This window comes from Macaca fascicularis, chromosome 16 (assembly GCF_037993035.2).
Source record: "Macaca fascicularis isolate 582-1 chromosome 16, T2T-MFA8v1.1".
NCBI classification, from domain to species: Eukaryota; Metazoa; Chordata; class Mammalia; order Primates; family Cercopithecidae; genus Macaca; species Macaca fascicularis.
In genome coordinates, this window is record NC_088390.1 from 18,331,662 (window position 1) to 18,353,002 (window position 21,341).

General features: G+C 50.9%; 1 protein-coding gene across 1 annotated transcript in view; it reads left to right on the plus strand.

Moving 5' to 3' along the window:
- ALKBH5 (alkB homolog 5, RNA demethylase) overlaps positions 1-1,768 on the plus strand; it is a 28,400-nt gene extending 26,632 nt beyond the window's left edge. Inside the window, exon 4 of the mRNA XM_005583060.3 lies at positions 49-1,768. Coding sequence (XP_005583117.1) covers positions 49-226 — 178 coding nt within the window. The 3' untranslated portion in view covers positions 227-1,768. The remainder of the gene's footprint in view (positions 1-48) is intronic.
- Positions 1,769-21,341: the final 19,573 nt, after the last annotated feature.

A 21,341-nucleotide genomic window follows, 5' to 3' on the forward strand; every position in this document is an offset into this window, starting at 1 on the left:
CCCTCCTGACAGCCTCTCAGATAACGCCCTGCTTCCCTTTCCTTGCAGGCCACGGATCCTGGAGATGGACAAGGAAGAGAACCGGCGCTCGGTGCTGCTGCCCACACACCGGCGGAGGGGTAGCTTCAGCTCTGAGAACTACTGGCGCAAGTCCTACGAGTCCTCAGAGGACTGCTCCGAGGCAGCAGGCAGCCCTGCCCGAAAGGTGAAGATGCGGCGGCACTGAGGTCTACCCGCCGCCCTCCTGGGAACTCTGGCTCATCCTTATGTAGTTGCCCCTCCTTTTGTTTTGAGGGTTTTTTGTTTATTGGGGTTTTTTTTTTTTTTAATTCTATATATTTTTCCTTGGTTTTGTTGCCTGTTAAGGCTGAAGAATAGAATTGGCCAGGACCTGGGTTCTCATATTCTTGGTATTTCTCCTGGATGAAAAGGTTGTTGGCATCTATAGGGGACAGAGGCTGATGCTGGAGTGGCCAGTAGAGGTGGTGGAGCAGAGCAGCCATCTTTTAAGTGGGGCTGTATCAGGCTGGGTTTATTTAAAAGCAACAAAATGTTTTGGTTAAGAAAATTATTTTGCTTTCCATGTAAATCTCCGCAGTGTTCTAAACAAAGTTCAGTCTTCTGCCCGCCCCTTTTCTCCACTGGATGTCTGTACTTGGTTGAGGTCTCCTGGAGCCTCACAGGCTCTACATGGGGGCTGCTGTTCTCCACTTCTCACCTGCCATCCACGCCCTGCAAGCTCATGCAAACACCCTTTCTTCCTCCTGCGGCAGAGTTGTTCAGGTTGCCTGGGCAGGGGCTTAAACAGTGCCAGCCCCTGCCATCCCAAAGCTATTGTTAAGCCCCCCAGGCTTCCTCCACCCACGCCCACTAGCCTACTCTGTCCACAGTTCCTTGGGCTGCTGAGGGGCTAGTGCAGTGGTCCTGACCTCTCTTATCAAGAGCACACTTTTTTGCTGGTTGCTCCTTTTGAGCATATGCGTGTGATTATTTGGAACAGTTAGACTTGCCACGTTGGGTCAGTTTTAGAAATTGTTTCTAGCTAGAGGGACTGGTGTCCTTCCAAGTCTAGCATTTGGGGTATGGAAAATTGTTGTGGTGTGTGGTAGGGTTTTTGTTTTCTTTTGTTTTGAGTTTTTTTCCCCCTTTAGTCTCCTGGCTTTTTCCTTTCCCCTCCCTTCTCCATTGGCCAGCTTGGGCCTCATCCTCATGTCATCCTTCTAGGAAGGCGCCTGCCCCCTCTTGTCTGCCGGCAGCATGCATCCAAGGCCAGAACTCAGGCCTGCAGACTGGGCTGGTGCTTCCTCCGCTTCAGGGTATGGGAGTTGGTGAAGGGGCTTTCAGAAAAAAAAGGTAAAGTCTTTGGTAGCTTCTACCCACTCAGATCCTGGAAGGCAGAAAGGTTTTGTGGATCTAGATTCATTAGGAATGTCTTCTTGTCAGCCAGGCCAGGACCTGGGCTTGCCAAGAGCCGAGGCCCTCCCAGCAACCAGGATACCACCACTTTGGGGGCTTTGTGTACAGAGGTCTGGGCCTGAGACCTCATAGGCTGCAGAAATCTGGGGCAGCCACCATCAAGAAGCCCCTCTCAGGGGCCAGAACTCCTTTGCCAGCGTGGATTTCTCAAGTCGGGACTGCATAATTAAAGCAGTTGCAGTTTTATTTTTTTTACAGCTTTTTTCCCAAAAATGATTTGTAGTTGTGTGTGCAGCACTTTGCCCTGATATGTGTGCTCTACAATAAAAACCAAATCTAATATATTTTGAAACAGTTGTCTGATGTTGTTGTAAGAGAGGGCTTGCCTTTGGTGCTTCCTTAATCCCTTTACTTTCTTAAACTTGGAACAGGGGTTGGGGAGGCAGAGCTCATTGCCCACCAGCATCCCAGAGGAGTTGATTGGTCATGGACACTGGGCCTCCTGTGTGCCCAGCCTCGGGTTTATGGCTGAAGGTGGACTTGCCCTCTCCCCACTGTCTTTTCTTCCACTCCAAGGAGGGTGAACTTCATAAACCATGGTGTCCAGGTGCCCAGGGACCACACCTTCTGGAGTTCTGGAAGCCCCTCTTTCAGATGTGATCACTGAGAGGCCGGTGCTGGTGAAGGGGGAAATGGCAGGCACAAAAGCAAGGGAGAACCTGGCTTTTGTGGAAAATATGCGAGTGATTTTGCTTATTAAACAAATACTTGGCCAGGCACGGTGGCTCACACCTGTAATCCCAGCACTTTGGGAGGCCAAGACAGGTGAATCACCTGAGTTCAGGAGTTCAAGACCAGCACAGGCAACTTGGCGAAACCCCATCTCTACTAAAAATACAAAAATTTAGCCAGGCACATTAGCATCTGCCTGTGGTCTCAGCTACTAGTGAGACTGAGACAAGAATTGATTGAGCCTAGGAGGCAGAGGTTGCAGTGAGCTGAGATTGTGCCATTGCACTCCTGCCTGGGCAACAAAGCGAGACCTTGTCTCAAAGAAACAAAAAAAAAACTTCAGTTCCTATTGTATACCAAGCCACACTGGGACCCCAATAGTGAGCAGAACTCTGGTCCCTCCTTTCAAGATGCTTGTGATAGTGTGGAGTGCAGGTGCTGGCATGAAGCAGATGTTTTTCAGTGGGTAAGGCTGGGCCCCAGAGGGCTTTAGTCCCTCCAGACCTCAGACCTGGCTCCCTATGCCTGGTAAAGGGCTTCTATCTAGAGTCTCTTACTCTGTTCATAGTGCTCAGAACCAGTCTTCTTGGCCAAATTGTTGCTGTGGAAACTGGATAAGCTACTTACCTCCTCATTTACCAGAGAAGAGAAACTCCAGAGTGGGGCAAGTAACTGGCCTCGGCTTAGTCTGAAAACTAGTGTGAGGGTTATGAAGAGAGAGGGGTCAGAGTCTCAGTGTGGTCTGTGGCTAGTTGGGCCTGGAGAGGTTAGACGCTGAGCTAGGCAGAGTGGACCTTGGATCCCCTGGAGAAGGAAACACTGGATCTGAGGGAAAGTGACTTGCAGAATGTCATCCAGAGTGTAAACGGCAGAGGTGGACATCCCCTACTCCATGCCTGAGCTTCTGACTCTTGGGGCATGGGATACAGGCTCAGTGAAGGTTTGGGGGAGTGCGAGGAACCCTCTTTTTTTTGTGGCGGACCCTATTTTTCATTGCCGTTAGAAAGTCAGACTCCTGGCTGGGTGCAGTGGCTCATGCCTGTAATCCCAGCACTGGGAGGCCGAGGTGGGCGGATCACGAGGTCAGGAGTTTGAGACCAGCCTGGCCAACATAGTGGAACCCCGTTTCTACTAAAAATACAAAAAACTAGCTGGGCATAGTGGCCGGCCCCTGTAATCACAGCTACTTGGGAGGCTGAGGCAGGAGAATCGCTTGAAGCTGGGAGGCGAAGGTTGCAGTGAGCCGAGATCGCACCACTGCACTCCAGCCCAGCGGACAGTACAAGACTCCATCTCAAAAAAAAAAAAAAAAAAAAGACTCCCAGCCTGACCAACATGGTGAAACTCCATCTCTACTAAAAATATAAAAATCAGCTGGGCGTGGTGCCAGGCTCCGGTAATCCCAGCTACTTAGGAGGCTGAGGCAGGAGAATCGCTTGAGCCTGGGAGGCAGAGGTTGTAGTGAGCTGAGATCGTGCCACTGCACTCCAGCCTGGGCGACAGAGCGAGTCTCCATCTCAAAAAAAAAAAAAATAAAGTCAGACTCAGCCAGGAACAGTGGCTCACACCTGTAGTCCCAGCATTTTGGGAGGCCAAGATGTGGACAGATTGCTTGAGCCCAGGAGTTTGAGACCAGCCTGGGTAACATGGCAAAACCCTGTCTCTACAAAAATTAGCCAGGTGTGGTTGTATGCACCTGTAGTCTCAGCTACTTGGGAAGCTGAGATGGGAGGATCACTTGAGCCCAGGAGGTCAAGGCTGTGGTGAGCCGAGATCGCGCCACTGCACTCCAGCCTGGGGGACCCTGACTCAAAAAAAAAAAAAAAAGATTCAGCCTTTTCCTAACCCCTGGGTGAAAAAAGGCCCTTCACCCTGTAGTATGGAGAGCTAGGAGGGCTAGAGGAGGGGGCTTTGGCCCTAGCAGTTCCTGTTGTCTCTGTACCTGTACAGTAGCACCCTATCTCTCTAACATAATCCTCTGAGTAGTCCATAAACTCCACATCTGTCTCTGGATCTGCCTGTTCCCAACCATCTCCTAGGGCCTCAGGCCAGGTTCAGAGTCCCATCAACCCCTGTCCCCAGCCCCAGTCTTGTACACAGTAGATGCTCTAACAGCTTGTGCCATCCCTTGCCCCACTAGGACCCCATTCCATTCCTCCAACCCTTTTGTGTGGAAGGGGAAACTGAGGCCCAGAGAAGTTGGCCCAAGGTCATGTTCATGCATTCAAAAAATAGTGTCTGGCTAGGTGTGGTGGCTCATGCCTGTAATCCCAGCGTTTTGGGAGGCCAAGGCAGGTGGATCACTTCAGGTCAGGAGTTTGAGACCAGCCTGGCTAACATGGTGAACATCTCTACTAAAAATACAAAAATTAGCCGGGCATGACAATGTGTACCCATAGTCCCAGATAACTTGGGAGGCTGAGGTGGGAGAATCACTTCAACCTATGAGGTGGAGGTAGCAGTGAGCTGAGATTGCAAGACAGACCTAGTATATGATGTCATATACGCATAAAGTTGTAAATTTTACTGATGTGAAGTATAGCATATAAATTATTATTTTTGAGACAGAGTCTTGCATTGTCACCCAGGCTGGAGTGCAGTGGAGTGATCTCCACTCACGGCAACCTCTGCCTCCCAGGTTCAGGCGATTCTCCTGTCTCAGCCTCCCGAATAGCTGGGATTACAGGCATCTGCCACCACACCCAGCTAATTTGTTGTATTTTTAGTAGAAATGGGGTTTCACTATGTTGGCCAGGCTAGTCTTGACCTCCTGATCCTCCCGCCTCGACCTCCCAAAGTGCTGGGATTACAGGCGTGAGCCACTGTGCCTGGCCAGCATATTAATTATTAAAACATACATATTCTTTTTTTTTTTTTTTATTTGGAGATGAAGTTTCACTCTTGTTGCCCAGGCTGGAGTCAATGGCACAATGTCGGCTCACCGCAACCTCCCCCTCCCAGGTTCAAGCAATTCTGCCTCAGCCTCCCTAGTAGCTGGGATTATAGGCATGTGCCACCACGCCCAGCTAATTTTGTATTTTTAGTAGAGATGGGGTTTCTCCATGTTGGTCAGGCTGGTCTCAAACTCCCTTATAAATTCCATATAACCAATCTTTTCTCACAGAAAGCTGTTTTAGGTTTTTTGCTGAATTACTGTATTTGTAGTCTGCCTGTGCTTATAATTCAACCATGATATGACAAAGGGACTTGCATCATACCTGCTTGTAATATTTTCCTGTGGCTGCCATAACAAGTCACCACAACCCTGGTGGCTTAAAACAACAAATTTATTATCTCAAATTCTGGGAAATTCAAAATCACGATATCACCGGGCTTGACTGTCTAGTGGAAAACCTGTTCTTTGCTTCTGACAGCTTTTGGTGGCTGTTAACATTCTTTGACTTGGGAATAGGCAGATTCCAGTCTCTGCCTCCGTGGTCACATGGCCTTCTCCTCTGTGTACCACATCTCCTTCTTTTTTTTTTTTTTTTTTTTTTTTAAGACACAGTCTCATTGTCACCCAGGCTGGAGTGCAATGGCCAGATCACAGCTCACTGCAGCCTTGACCTGCCAGGTTCAAGCAATCCTCCTGCCTTGGCCTTTCAAACTGCTGGGATTACAAGTGTGAGCCACTGTGCCTGGCTTCTGCCTCTCTCCTAATAGGACATTCACGATTGGATTTAGGGCCCCTCTGTCACCCAGGCTGGAGTGCAGTGCCATGATCTCAACTCACTGCAGCCTCAAACTCCTAGGTTCAAGTTACCCTTCCGCTTCAGCCTCCCAACCTCAGGTGTGCACGCACCACTACGCCCTGCTAATTTTTTTTAAAAAATTTTGGGCTGGGCGCAGTGGCTCACGCCTGTAATCCCAGCACTTTGGGAGGCCAAGGCGGGCGGATCACAAGGTCAGGAGATCAAGACCATCCTGGCTAACACGATGAAACACCGTCTCTACCAAAAATACAAAAAGAAGCTAGCCGAGCATGGTGGCAGGTGCCTGTAGTACCAGCTACTTGGGAGGCTGAGGCAGGAGAATGGCATGAACCCAGGAGGTGGAGCTTGCAGTGAGTAGAGATGCGCCACTGCACTCCAGCCTGGGCGACAGAGCGAGACTCCGACTCAAAAAAAAAATTTGTAGGCCAGGCATGGTGGCTCATACCTATAATCCCAGCACTTTGGAAGACTAAGGTGGACAGATCACCTGAGGTCAGGAGTTCGAGAGCAGCCTGCCCAACGTGGCAAAACCCTGTCTACTAAAAAATATAAAAAATTAGCCAGGCATGGTGGGCGCCTGTAATCCCAGCTACTCGGGAGGCTGAGGCAGGCGAATCACTTGAACCCGGGAAGTGGAGGTTGCAGTGGGCCAAGATCGTGCCACTGCACTCCAGCCTGGGCGACAAGAGCGAAACTCCATCCAAAAAAAAAAAATATTTTGGTAGAAGACTTCACACTGTGTTGCCCAGGCTAGTCTCAAACTCCCAGCCTCAAGTGATCTTCCTGCCTTGGCCTCCCAAAGCACTGAGCCACTGCACCCGGTCCCCTATGTAATGATGTTTAATCATATTTGAAAGACTCTTTTTCCTTATGAGGTGACATTCACAGGTCCCAGGGATAATGACCTGATATTTATGGAGGCCATGGATCAGCCCCTACATGCCCTTCTCCCAGTAAAGTTATTGCCATTAAATCTGATATATCACCTACTGCTTTCTCATCCTCAGACAAATGTTAGATTAAAATTTCTCTGCTTCAGTAGTACTTTGAATCAATATTTTTCTTCACTTTCTTTTTCTTTTTTCTTTTTGAGGTGGAGTCTCGCTCTGTTGCCCAGGCTGGAGTGCAGTGGCATGATCTTGGCTCTCTGCAAGCTCCGCCTCCCGGGTTCTCGCCATTCTCCTGCCTCAGCCTCCCAAGTAGCTGGGACTACAGGCACCTGCCACCACGCCTGGCTAATTTTTTGTATTTTTTAGTAGAGACAGGGTTTCACCATGTATTAGCCAGGATGGTCTTGATCTCCTGACCTCGTGATCTGCCCGCCTCGGCCTCCCGAAGTGCTAGGATTACAAGCATGAGCCACCACACCCAGCCCTCTTCATCACTTTCTTAAATCTAGACCTGTGCTCTTCAATACAGCAGCCACTGATACTTGGCTGTTGAGCACTTGAAATGTGGCTAGTTTGAAATGAAATGTGCTTTTAGTGTAAAATACCAGAATTTGAAGAGTTAGTATGAAAAAACAATGTAAATCATTAAGAACTTTATATTGATTACTTGTTGAAGATACTATTTTGGGCTAGGTATCTTGGCTTACACATAATGCCAGCACTTTGGGAGGCTATGGCGGATAGATTACTTGAAGTCAGGAGTCTGAGACCAGTCTGACCAAATGGCGAAACCCCGTCTCTACTAAAAATACAAAAATTAGCCAGGTGTGGTGGCGCTCGCCTGTAATCCCAGCTACTTGGGAGGCTGAGGCAGGCTTGCACCTGGGAGGCAGAGGTTACAGTGAGCCAAGATCATGCCACTGCACTCCAGCCTGGGTGAGAGAGCGAGACTTTGTCTCAAACCACCCCCCCCACCAAGAAAAGAAAAAAAAAAACTATTCTGGACATATGTTAAAGTTGGACATACTGCATTAAATAAAATAGGCTGAGGCAGGAGAATCGCTTGAACCTAGAAGGTTGTGGTTGCAGTGAGCCAAGATTGTTCCATTGCACTCCAGCCTGGGCGACAGAGCCAGACTCTGTCTCAAAAAAAAAAAAAAAAAAAAAAAAAAAAGCTATTTAAATTAATTTCACCTGTTTTCTGTTACTGTTATATCTGGGTACTCAAGAATGAAAATTACATATGTAGCTTGCATTATATTTCTATTGGATGTTACTGGTATAGAAAACGATATTGCTGAGCACAGCAGCACACCCTGTATTCCCAGCTACTTGGGAGGCTAAGCGGGAGGATTGCCTAAGTCCAGGGATTATCATGGCTGATTGCAGCTGATCAAGGTAAGGTCACTGAACATGGAACTGTGAAGAAATGTGCAGTAACACCCCAATATATAGTGTTTCCACCATACAGATACAACAGATATAATCAAAGAGTACAGATAATAGGAAAATGTAGCAAAATAAGTAGGAAATGCTTAGTTTTTAATATTAACCTTAGTTTTTAGTGTAATTTTAATTTTATATAATTTTTAATTACTTTAACAACTGACTCACAAAAGTTCTTGAAAATTTGCCATTTGGCTCTTGCAAAGGGCTTCAGCACACCACTACATTCCCATAGAGAGTTTGAGCAGAGGAGGGATGTGATCAGATGTAGGATCACTGAGGCTGTTGTGCAGACGACAGTCAAAATCAATAAGAAAACCACTGTTTTAGCCAAGCGCGGTGGCTCACGCCTGTAATTCCAGCACTTTGGGAGGCCTAGGCGGATGGATCACCTGAGGTCAGGAGTTCGAAACTAGCCTGGCCAACGTAGTGAAACCCTATGTCTACTGAAAATACAAAAATTAGCCAGGCGTGGTGGGTGGGCACTTGTAATCCCAGCTGCTCGGAAGGCTGAGACAGGGAGAATTGCTTGAACCCAGTAGGCAGAGGTTGCAGTGAGCTGAGATTGTGCCATTGCACACCAGCCTGGACAACGAATGAAACTCTGTCAAAAAGAAAAAAAGAGAAAGGGGAGAGAGAGAGAGAAAAAAAGAGAGAAAGAAAGAAGAAAAAAGAAAAAAAAGCCAGGCGCGTTGGCTCACATCTGTAATCCCAGCACTTTGGGAGGCTGAGGTGGGTGGATCACGAGGTCAAGTGATCGAGACCATCCTGGCCAACCTGGTGAAACCCTGTCTCTACTAAAAATACAGAAAAAAATTAGCTGGGCGTGGTGGTGGGCGCCTGTAATCCCAGCTATTTGGGAGGCTGAGGCAGGAGGATCACTTGAACCTGGGAGGTGGAGGTTGCAGTGAGCCGAGATCGTGCCATTCCATTCCACTCCAGCCTGGGCGACAGAGCGAGACTCTGTCTAAAAAAAAAAAAAAAAAAAAAAGGCCGGGCGCGGTGGCTCAAGCCTGTAATCCCAGCACTTTGGGAGGCCGAGACGGGCGGATCACGAGGTCAGGAGATCGAGACCATCCTGGCTAACACGGTGAAACCCCGTCTCTACTAAAAAATACAAAAAACTAGCCGGGCGAGGTGGCAGGCGCCTGTAGTCCCAGCTGCTCGGGAGGCTGAGGCAGGAGAATGGCGTGAACCCGGGAGGCGGAGCTTGCAGTGAGCTGAGATCCGGCCACTGCACTCCAGCCTGGGCGGCAGAGCGAGACTCCGTCTCAAAAAAAAAAAAAAAAAAAAAAATACAAAAAACTAGCCGGGCGAGGTGGCGGGCGCCTGTAGTCCCAGCTACTCGGGAGGCTAAGGCAGGAGAATGGCGTGAACCCGGGAGGCGGAGCTTGCAGTGGGCCGAGATCCGGCCACTGCACTCCAGCCTGGGCGACAGAGCGAGACTCCGTCTCAAAAAAAAAAAAAAAAAAAAAAAAAAAGAAAAGAAAATCCACTGTCTTTGTGAAAGGCTGAAAGCTAAGGGCTGGGGCGGTGTCAGGGCTCCAGTTAGGTGTAAGGCGCTTGCTGCTGCAGTTCCCCCTGTGTCCACAGTGTGGCAGCAGAGCCTGAGTGATGGTGCTTCAGAGTGGGGGGGGGGGGCCAAGGGCCAGCAGCTGTCCCTTGGTTTGGATGGGGAACTGAGGTCCCCAGAGGCCCCCGAACCTGCCAGAGGTTACTCAGAGCCAATAACTTAGGTTGCCCACTGCTTCTGCCCTTCTCAGCCAGGGATCTCAGGACTAGCAGGTGTGGAGGGGCACTGGGACCTGTGGGTCAAGCAGATGCCATCAGGTCCACCCCCAGGCCACACAGAATGGCAGTCCCATCCTGGGCCCCACGCTACCTCTCTTGACCCCATCTCCTCGGAGAGCTCTAGACATCTTTGCAAATGCCAGTACTCTGCCTCAGGCAGCTCTCCTCCATGCTACCTTCTCTGGCCCCCTCCCAGGCTTTTCAGGGGTGCCTTTGGGCTCCCCCACCCAGACCATGGCCTCCATTGGCACTGCCTAGAGTGTACTCTGTGGTCCCAGTGCTTCCACTCCAGGCTGGGAAACAGGGCCCTAACTCCTACCACCTCCTGCACTCTCATTGAGTGAGGCCATTAATTTAATTGTCACTGCAACCTCTGAGACCTCATGAGGGCACTAGGTTTACATCCTGATTCTGCAATGTACTAGCTGTGTGACTTTGGGCAAGTTAACCTCTCTGGCCTCAGTTTCTTCCTTTGTAAAATGGGCATACAATTAAAGGAATAACTGGTGCCTGGCACAGACTAAGTGCTCAGTGTTAATAAATGGTAGCAATTAATATTAGCCCGCATTTCGCAGATGAGAAAACAGGCCCAGAGAGGGAAAGTGAGAAGCAGGATTAGTACTTGGGGCACCAGAGGGAAATGAAACACAAAGCCCCACCTTCCAACAGGTCTGTGGTAATGTCCACATACCCAGCCCCTTGCGCCTCAATCCTGACAGTCCTTGCAGAGAGCAGGTGTGCCCAGGTCCCCATTCCTGTAGCCCAGCATGAGCCAAGAAAAGCACACTCAGGATCCAGGCTCAGCGAGTGTCAGGGCTGAGAGTCCTGCCTCCAGAGAAGAAGCACTCTCGGTTAGAGGTCCAGGGACCCATATATTATTCACCTGTCACCTTGGGCAGGTCACTTCTCTGAACCTCAGCTTCCTCCCTTGTATAAAAGCAGGACAGACTGGGTCAGCCCCAACACTCCCCCTACCTGTCTGGCCTTTCTTTCATGGAGGCACACAACACTATTCACTCTGTAGATTGAGGAGGCCCTAAATCCATTGCATCCTTCTGTCTGGGCCTAAAGGACACAAGCCCTTATCTTCAGCTTCATTGTGCATACCACATGGGATGAGGTATTCACTCCTTCTCCCTGGCTTGGGCTGGCCTGCTGACCCGTCTTGGAATCTCAGTAAACCCACCTTTTCTCCCACTCCCTCATCTCTCTCCTCCCATCCTAGGCCCTGCCTAGCTCTGTCCCAACCTAGACACCACTCCAGGAATTTTCCGGCCTGCCAGATCTGGCCCCCCAGGAGCCACCAGGAAGAAGCTAAGTGTGTGGTTTGCGCAGCTCGAGAGAGTCATGGCCTCAGCTGGGATCTAGGCCAGCTTCTGAAAGTCAGGGCCTGCTTTCTTCAGTTAGACTTGGTTTTCCTCCCACTTCCTTACTGACGCTAATCTACCTCCCTTGGAGCTTCCCCAATTGTCGCTCCCTGAGATCACCCTTTTTCTTTCCCTCTGCAGAGGAGTGACCAAGTCACTTTTCTACACTTACCTTCCATTTACTGTCTATAAAACAGGGTTGTCCTTGTACCTCTGAGGATTCAGGGAGATATGCACAGATATAGCCTTTACTGGGGCACCTATGTCTGAAGACACCTTCAATGCATGCCATCCTGTTCACCTACCTGCCTACTTACATCCCATCAACCACCAAAATGCCACTTCTGTGGACTCAACTCCTGAACAGTATGGATTATTTGTTTTTTTTTGTTGTTTTTTTTTTCTTTTTTGAGACGGAGTCTGGCTCTGTCACCCAGGCTGGAGTGCAGTGGCGCGATCTCGGCTCACTGCAAGCTCCGCCTCCCGGGTTCACGCCATTCTCCTGCCTCAGCCTCCCGAGTAGCTGGGACTACAGGCGCCCGCCACCTCGCCCGGCTAGTTTTTTGTATTTTTTAGTAGAGACGGGGTTTCACCGTGTTAGCCAGGATGGTCTCGATCTCCTGACCTCGTGATCCGCCCGTCTCGGCCTCCCAAAGTGCTGGGATTACAGGCTTGAGCCACCGCGCCCGGCCTTGTTATTGTTTTTGTTTGTTTGTTTTCTTATGCTTTTTTTGAGACAGAGTCTCACTCTGTTGCCCAATCTGGAGTGCAGTGGTGCGATCTTGGCTCACTACAACCTCCGCCTCCTAGGTTCAAGCGATTCTCCTGCCTCAGCCTCTCAAGTAGCTGGGATTACATGCATGTGCCACCCCACCTGGCTAATTTTTGTATTTTTATTTGTATTTATTTATTTTTTTATTTTTTATTACCTTTTTTGAGATGGAGTTTCGCTCATGTTGCCCAGGCTGGAGTGCAATATCTTGGCTCACCGCAACCTCTGCCTCCCAGGATCATGCGATTCTCCTGCCTCGGCCTCCAGAGTAGCTGGGATTACAGGCATGTGCCACTGCGCCTGGCTAATTTTTTGTATTTTTAGTAGAGACGGGGTTTCGCCGTGTTAGCCAGGATGGTCTCAGTATCCCAACCTCAGGTGGATCCACCTGCCTTGGCCTCCTGAAGTGCCCGGATTACAGGTATGAGCAACTGGGCCCTGCAATTTTTGTATTTTTAGTAGAGACAGGGTTTCACCATGTTGTCCAGGCTGGACTCAAACTCCTGGCCTCAAGTGATCTGCCCGCCTTGGCCTCCCAAAGTGCTGGGATTACAGGCATGAACCACCGTGCCCAGCCTCAGATCTTTCATCTATTTTTTAAAAATTTATTCTTTGAGACAGAGTCTCGCTCTGTCACCCAGGCTGGAGTGCAGTGGCATGATCTCGGCTTACTGCAACCTTTGCCTCCTGGGTTCAAGTGATTCTCCTGCCTCAGCCTCCTGAGCCTCCTGTAATAGGCATGCACCACCACACCTGACTAATTTTTTTTTTTTTTGTATTTTTTTTTTGTTTGTTTGTTTGTTTTTTGTATTTTTAGTAGAGATGGGGTTTCACCATGTTGGTCAGGCTAGTCTTGAACTCCTGAACTCATATTCAACCTGCCTTAGCCTCCCAAAGTGCTGGGATTACAGGCGTGAGCCAATGTGCCCAGCTTTAATCTATTTTTTTAAATGTGCTGAGCGCCGATTATGTGCCAGGCACTATTCTAGGCACTGGGGACACAGTGAATGAACAGCAGCAATGAACAGCAGCATTAAAAACCCAGCCCTTGGCCGGGCACGGTGGCTCGTGTCTATAATCCCAGCACTTTGGGAGGCCAAGGAGGGTGGATCACCTGAGGTTGGAAGTTTGAGACCACCCTGACGGGGTAGAAACTCTGTCTCTACTAAAAATACAAAATTAGCCAGGCGTGGTGGTGCATGCCTGTAATCCTAGCTACTCGGGAGGCTGAGGCAGGAGAATTGCTTAAACCGGAGAGGCGGAGGTAGCAGTGAGCTGAGATCATGCCATTGCACTCCAGCCTGGGTAACAAGAGCGAAACTCCATCACAAAAACAAAAACAAAAACAAAAAAAAACCCAGCAGCCCTCAAGGAGCTCATTCTCATGCTTGGGAGACAAGCAAGATACACATAAAGAAGCCAAATAAGGGCCAGATACGGTGGCTCACGCCTGTAATCTCAGCACTTTGGGAGGCCGAGGCAGGTGGATCACCTGAGGTCAGGAGTTCAAGACCAGCCAACTCCATCTCAAAAAAAAAAAAAAAAGGAAGCCAAATAAATGGCTAGGATTACAAGCACGCAGCACCATGCCTGGCTAATTGTGTATTTTTAGTAGAGACAGGCCCTCAGATCAGAGGTCGGGCACTTTGGTTCACGCCTGTAATCCCAGCACTTTGGGAGGCCAAGGTAGGCAGATCACTTGAGGCCAGGAGTTTTTTTTTTTAATAGAGAGTGCAACGAGGCAGGGTGAGCATTAGGAATGGGGAGAGAGCTGCAATTTTTTGGTTTTTTTTTTGAGATGGAGTTTCACTCTGTTGCCCAGGCTGGAGTGCAGTGGCACCATCTGGGTTCACTGCAACCTCCGCCTCCCGAGTTCACACCATTCTCCTGCCTCAGCCTCCCAAGTAGCTGGGACTACAGGTGCTTGCCACCACGCCTGGCTAATTTTTTGTATTTTTTTGTTTTGTTTTGTTTTTTGTTTTTTTGTTTTTTTTGTTTTTTTGTTTTTTTTTGAGACGGAGTCTCGCTCTGCCGCCCAGGCTGGAGTGCAGTGGCCAGATCTCGGCTCACTGCAAGCTCCACATCCCGGGTTCACGCCATTCTCCTGCCTCAGCCTCCCGAGTATCTGGGACTACAGGCGCCCGCCACCTCGCCCGGCTAGTTTTTTGTATTTTTTAGTAGAGACGGGGTTTCACCGTGTCAGCCAGGATGGTCTCGATCTCCTGACCTCATGATCCGCCCGTCTCGGCCTCCCAAAGTGCTGGGATTACAGGCTTGAGCCACCGCGCCCGGCCAATTTTTTTTTTTTTTTTTTTTGAGTCGGAGTCTAGCTCTGTGGCCCAGGCTGGAGTGCAGTGGCCGGATCTCAGCTCACTGCAAGCTCCGCCTCCTGGGTTTACGCCATTCTCCTGCCTCAGCCTCCCGAGTAGCTGGGACTACAGGTGCCCGCCACCTCGCCTGGCTAGTTTTTTGTATTTTTTTTAGTAGAGACGGGGTTTCACCGTGTTAGCCAGGATGGTCTCGATCTCCTGACCTCGTGATCCGCCCGTCTCGGCCTCCCAAAGTGCTGGGATTACAGGCTTGAGCCACTGCGCCCGGCCAATTTTTTGTATTTTTAGTAGAGACAGGGTTTCACCGTGTTAGCCAGTATGGTCTCGATCTCCTGACCTCGTGATCCACCACCTCAGCCTCCCAAAGTGCCGGGATTACAGGCATGAGCCACCATGCCCGGCTGAGGGCTGCAATTTTTTTTTTTTTTTTTTTTTTTTGAGACGGAGTCTCGCTCTGTCGCCCAGGCTGGAGTGCAGTGGCCGGATCTCAGCTCACTGCAAGCTCTGCCTCCCAGGTTCACGCTACTCTCCTGCCTCAGCCTCCTGAGTAGCTGGGACTACAGGCGCCCACCACCTCGCCCAGCTAGTTTTTTGTATTTTTTTAGTAGAGACGGGGTTTCACCGTGTTCCCCAGGATGGTCTCGATCTCCTGACCTCGTGATCCGCTCGTCTCGGCCTCCCAAAGTGAGGGCTGCAATTTTAAACAGAGCGATCAAGGAGGTTTCCTCAAGCAAGTGTCATTTAAATTAAGGGGATGAGGGGTTTGATTAGATGGAGACCTGGGAGTAGAATGTCCTAGGAAAGAAACAGCAAGTGCCAAGGCCCTGAGTAGGAACTTACCTGGTATGTTTGAGAAACAGGAGGCCAGCATGTCCTGGACTGACAGTCATAAAAACAGCTGGCTCACCAAGCACGGTGGCTCACGCCTATAATTCCAGCACTTTGGGAGTCCAAGGTGGGCAGATCACGAGGTCAGGAGATCAAGACCATTCTAGCTAACACAGTGAAACCCCATCTCTACTAAAAATACAAAAAATTAGCCGGGCGTGGTGGCAGGCGCCTGTAGTCCCAGCTACTCGGGAGGCTGAGGCAGGAGAACGGTGTGAACCCAGGAGGCAGAGCTTGCAGTGAACCGAGATTGTGCCACTGCACTCCAGCCTGGGCGACAAAGCGAGACTCCGTGTCAAAAAAAACACAAAAAAACAAAAAAACAGCTGGCTCACTAGGAATACCCTGCTGGGCCCTGTGCTCAACTCTTTTTTTGAGACAGAGTTTTACTCTGTCGCCCAGGCTGGAGTGCAGTGGTGCTGATCTCGGTTCACTGCAACCTCTGCCTCCTGGGTTCAAATGATTCTCCTGCCTCAGCCTCCCGAGTAGTTGGAACTACAGGCGTGTGCCATCACGCCCGGCTAATTTTTTGTATTTTTAATAGAGATATGTTTTCACCATGTTAGCCAGGATGGTCTTGATCTCCTGACCTCGTGATCTGCCCATCTCCGCCTCCCAAAGTGCTGGGATTACAGGCCTGAGCCACCACGCCCGGCCTCAACTCTTGTTTTGAGTCATCTCATTTAGTCCTTACTACATTTTACAGATGAGGAAACTGAGGCCCAGGGTGGACTCATGGCTTAGCTGAGGTCCCAATGAGCCAGGGGATGTCTTGGGATTTGAAGGCAGACTCCAGAGCTGGATGAGAGCCCTATGGGAGCCTAGGAGGAGGTTAGAGGAGGGGGACACCCCGCCCAGGAAATGCTGAGAAGGCGGCAGCCCCTCCCTGGCCTGAGATTGACCTGAGATTGAGGCTGGGAGGCTGAAGGAAGGACCAGCTTCCCCTGCCAGTGCTGTTGACTCAGAAACCCTCCTGCATCCCCCAGCTCCAAGGACGGGTAGGCACCTGAGATGACCAGGACCCTGTGTTCAGTTGTTTTTCTGGGCTCCCCTGACCCTCAGTTTCTTCTTCTAGCAATGAGCTGACTTGGCATGGCCGCCTGTGCCAGTCTCTGCCCCCAGGGCTGCTGTGGTAATCACAGGCCTTGGCTGCCCTGACTTGCGGGGGAAGGGACAGACAAACAGTCATTAGTGTCCCAGACCCTCCCCGCCTGGGAGATGGTGCCCTCTCCAGTGCCATTTCTGAACCCTGCCTGACAGTGTGGGTCAGCTGGGCCTACATGCCAGGCCTCAGTTTACCCATTTGTAGCTGTATACCATTTGACCCCTCTTAACCTGATCAGATGGGGCCAAGCTAGGCCTCAGGGTCATTTGGGAAAGGGGCTGGATTAAAATCCAGATTCTGGGGCCCCACTCCCCTGTCATTCACATTTGGAGGACCTAGGATCTGAATTAACAAGTGTGTGTGTGTTGTGGGGTGGGGGTACTGACACTTTGCGAATCCCTGTTTGCCGTGAGACTTTTCCCTGCCTATCCCCTGGCTCCTTCCACTAGGTACACTTCTTACACATTACAGCCCATGTGCACTGTCCTCCCCCAGCAGGACATTGACCCTGGTCCAGATGCCTCTTCTGGGCTCCCACAGCCCCAGTGCATCCCCCATCATAGGACGGTGAGCTATGGGTAGCTGTGGTCTCGACTCAGTTCTGTTGCCCTGCTCCCCAAAAAACTGTGAGATAGGGGTTGGGAAAGGCATGGCTGCTTACTGCCTAATAACCAAGTCCCGTTGAGAAATGGAGACTGCTGGCCGGGTGCAGTGGCTCACACCTGTAATCCCAGCACTTTGGGAGGCCAAGGCGGGCAGATCACAAGGTCAGGAGATCGAGACCATCCTGGTTAACACAGTGAAAACCCCTCTCTACTGAAAATACAAAAAATTAGCTAGGCATGGTGGCACGTACCTATAGTCCCAGCTATTTGGGAGGCTGAGGCAGGAGAATCGCTTGAACCTGGGAGGCGAAGGTTGCAGTGAGCCAAGATCGTGCCACTGCTCTCCAGCCTGGGCGACTGAGTGAGACTCCGTCTCTCCATCTCAAAAAAATTAAAAAAAAAAAAGAAAAAGAAAAAAGGAGACTGGGGATCGGGCGCAATGGCTTATGCCTATATTCCCAGCATTTTGGGAGACCAAGGCAGGCAGATCATCTGAGGTCAGGAGTTCAAGACCAGCCTGGTCAACATAGTGAAACCTGGTCTCTACTAAAAATACAAAAATTGGCCGGGCGCGGTGGCTCAAGCCTGTAATCCCAGCACTTTGGGAGGCCAAGACGGGTGGATCACTAGGTCAGGAGATTGAGACCATCCTGGCTAACACGGTGAAACCCCGTCTCTACTAAAAAATACAAAAAACTAGCCGGGCGAGGTGGCGGGCGCCTGTAGTCCCAACTACTCAGGAGGCTGAGACAGGAGAATGGCCCGAACCCGGGAGGCGGAGCTTGCAGTGAGCTGAGATCCGGCCACTACACTCCAGCCTGGGCGACAGAGCGAGACTCCGTCTCAAAAAAAAAAAAAAAAGAAAAATACAAAAATTAGCTGAGTGTGGTGACGCACACCTGTAGTCCCAGTTACTTGGGAGGCTGAGGCAGGAGAATCGCTTGAACCTGGGAGGCAGAGGTTGCAGTGAGCCAAGATCGTGCTACTGTACGACTCCATTTCAAAAAAAAAAAAAAGCTACTCCATAGGCAGAGTTGTCCTTTTTCTTTTCTTTTCTTTTTTCTTTTCTTTTCTTTTGAGATGGAGTTTCACTCTTGTTGCCTAGGCTGGAGTGCAATGGTGCAATCTCAGCTTACTGAAACCTCTGCCTGCCAGGTTCAAGCAATTTTCCTGCCTCAGCCTCCCGAGTAGATGGGATTACAGGCATGTGCCACCATGCCCACCTAATTTTGTATTTTTAGTAGAGACGGGTTCCTCCATGTTGGTCAGGCTGGTCTCAAACTCCTGACCTCAGGTGATGCACCTTCCTCGGCTTCCCAAAGTACTGGGATTACAGGCGTGAGCCACCGTGCCCTGCCAAGTTGCCTATTTTTATGGTCATTTCCTGATGATATGCTAAACGTGGATTATTCATACCTCCCCTTTTTAGACCATATAGAGTAACTTCCTGACATTGTCATGGCATTTGTAAACTGTCATGGTGCTAATGGGAGTGTAGCAGTGAGGATGACCAGAAGTCATTCTCATGGCCATTTTGGTTTTGGTGGGTTTTGGCCGGCTTCTTTACACTGCAATCTGTTTTATCAGCAATGTCCTTGTGAACTGTATTTTGTGCCGACCTCCTCCTAGCTCATCCTGTGACTTAGAATGCCTTAACCATCTGGGAACGCAGCCCAGTAGGTCTCAGCCCCATTTTACCCACCTCCTATTCAAGATGGAGTTGCTCTGGTTCACGTGACCCTGACACATTTAATTTCCACAACAACCCTTTGAGGTAAATACTAATATTATCACTATTTTTACTGATGAGGAAACTGAGGCACAGAGAATTTGAGGTAACTTGTTCCAGGTCACATAGCTTCCAAATGGTAAAGTGGGAACATGAATCAACTCTTTTGTTGTTGTTGTTGTTTGTTTGTTTTTGCTTTTTTTCCAGACAGAGTTTCTCATGATTGTTGCCCAGGCTGGAGTGCAAATGATCTCGGCTCACTGCAAGCTCCACATCCCGGGTTCAAGTCATTCTCCTGCCTCAGCCTCCTAAGTAGCTGGGACTACAGGCACCTGCCACCATGCCCGGCTATTTTTTGTATTTTTAGTAGAGACCGGGTTTTTCCTGAACTCCTGACCTCAAGTGATCTGCCCACCTCAGCCTCCCAAAGCGCTGGGATTACAGGTGTGAGCCACTGCTCCCGGCCTTTTTTTCTTTTTTTTTGGGATGGTCTTGCTTTATTGCCCAGGCTGGAGTGCAGTGGCACGATCACAGCTCACAGCAGCCTCAACCTCCTGGGCTCAAGCCATCCTCCTGCCTCAGCCTCCTGAGTAGCTGGAATTACAGCTGGGCCACCATGCCCAGCTAATTAAAAAAATATTTATTCATTTATTTTTTTCGTAGAGATGAGATCTCACTCTACTGCCCAGTCAGGTCTCAAACTCCTGGGGTCAAGTGATCCTCCCTCCAAGGCCTCCCAAAGTGCTAGGACTACAGACGTGAGCCACGGCACCCAGCCAGCAACTTCTTTTTTTTTTTTTTTTTTTTTTTTTTTGAGATGGAGTCTCGCTCTGTCGCCCAGACTGGAGTGCAGTGGCGCGATCTCCACTCACTGCAAGCTCCGCCTTCCCGGGTTCCCGCCATTCTCCTGCCTCAGCCTCCCCAGTAGCTGGGACTACAGGCGCCCGCCACCGCGCCCGGCTAATTTTTGTATTTTTAGTAGAGACGGGGTTTCACCGTGTTAGTCAGGATGGTCTTGATCTCCTGACCTCGTGATCCGCCCGTCTCGGCCTCCCAAAGTGCTGGGATTACAGGCGTGAGCCACCGCGCCCGGCCTACCAGCAACTTCTTAACACTTCCTTTGTGAGGCAGGGCAGGGACCAGAACCCAGACCTCTGAGCTGTCCCTGCTGCTTGTGCTGGGTGTGGCGTGGCCAGTGGCCACTCATCCTCCTCAGTCTAGCAGCTCTGCCAACAACTAACAGTCTTTGGCTGATGGTCTCAGCTTCCTCATTTGGGATGGGTAATATTGTTGGCTCCCTTGTAGAGCTACTGACAGCACTAAGTCAGCTGAAACCAGGAAAGGGCTTTGAACAGCGCCTGCCCCGCTGTAGGCACTTAGGGGCTTTACTGTCGTCATCCTCCCTCCTCTCACCTCCCCACTCACTCCTGGCCCCTCTTCTGGATCCAGCCCCAAATCCGGGGAAGGGCTGAACACGGCCGGCCTGGCGTGGGTGGAGGGGGACAGCCAGGCCCCAAGGCTTGGCAGCTGCCTCGGGGTCACAGGTCAGCTCCTCCTCCCTTGACACAGCTGGTGGGGTTGGGGCCTGTCCTACCTGCCCCACCTAAGCTTCTAGGACCTCCCGCAACCCCAGTGCCGAGCCAGGCGACCTATCCTCAGCCTGGAAGGAAAGGTTCAGCCTCGAGGCCATTGTCCAGATGAGAAAAGGCCTGGGAGGTGGGTGGGGACAGGCAGACGGCCCCTCAGACAGTAGGGGCAGGGCTAAGCTTTGTTCATACACTGTTCTCTGTGGGGGCAGGCCCTTCCCCCATCTCAGTAAAGCCCCAATCCAACCCCAGAACAGTCCCAAATGCCACCTCCTGGGTATCCCGTCTCTTTCTTTGGCTAAGAAAGAATCCCCTGTACTGTGACAGAGCCTTTTGCGTTGGGTCCTGAAAGATGTGTAGGAGTTCCCCAGGGGCTGGGGGTGAGGAAAGAATTCCTGACTATAAAGCCAAGGCAAAAGCACGGCGGTGGGAGGTGCTCTGACACAGCGAGGAACAGACAAAATGGAGTTCTGTGAGAATGGTAAACTATAAACTTGGCAATCACTTGACCAATGGTGTAGATGGGGAAACTGAGGCGCAGAGGGGCCAGGGAGTTGTTCCAGTCAGAGATCTCTTGGCTTTCGGAATAGGGCTGCCCCATTACTTGAGTGGGCACGTCGCTCGCTCTCTGGGAGGAGGAAAAAATCTTCTCCAAGCCCAGGAACATGCGCCAGTCCCCCTCCAAAGCGCTTCCCCAGCCGCCCGCGTTGGAGCCCCGGCTCATGGACTACACGTCCCGGCAGGCCCCGCGCCGCGGCGCAGGCTAGGCGGGCGTCCCTTCGCGAGCCCGGCCGAGCCCGGGGGCCCAGTTCACCATTGTCTGGCCAACAGGGGCGGGGCGGGCGGTACGGCGGGCATGCTCATTGGTCGGACGGTGCGTCCGTCGCGCCCCGCGCCCACCCCCGTGCAGGCCCGGCCCCGCGCGCCCGCGCCCGGGCCGCCTGGTGCCCCGCCCGCGCCTCAGGACCGGC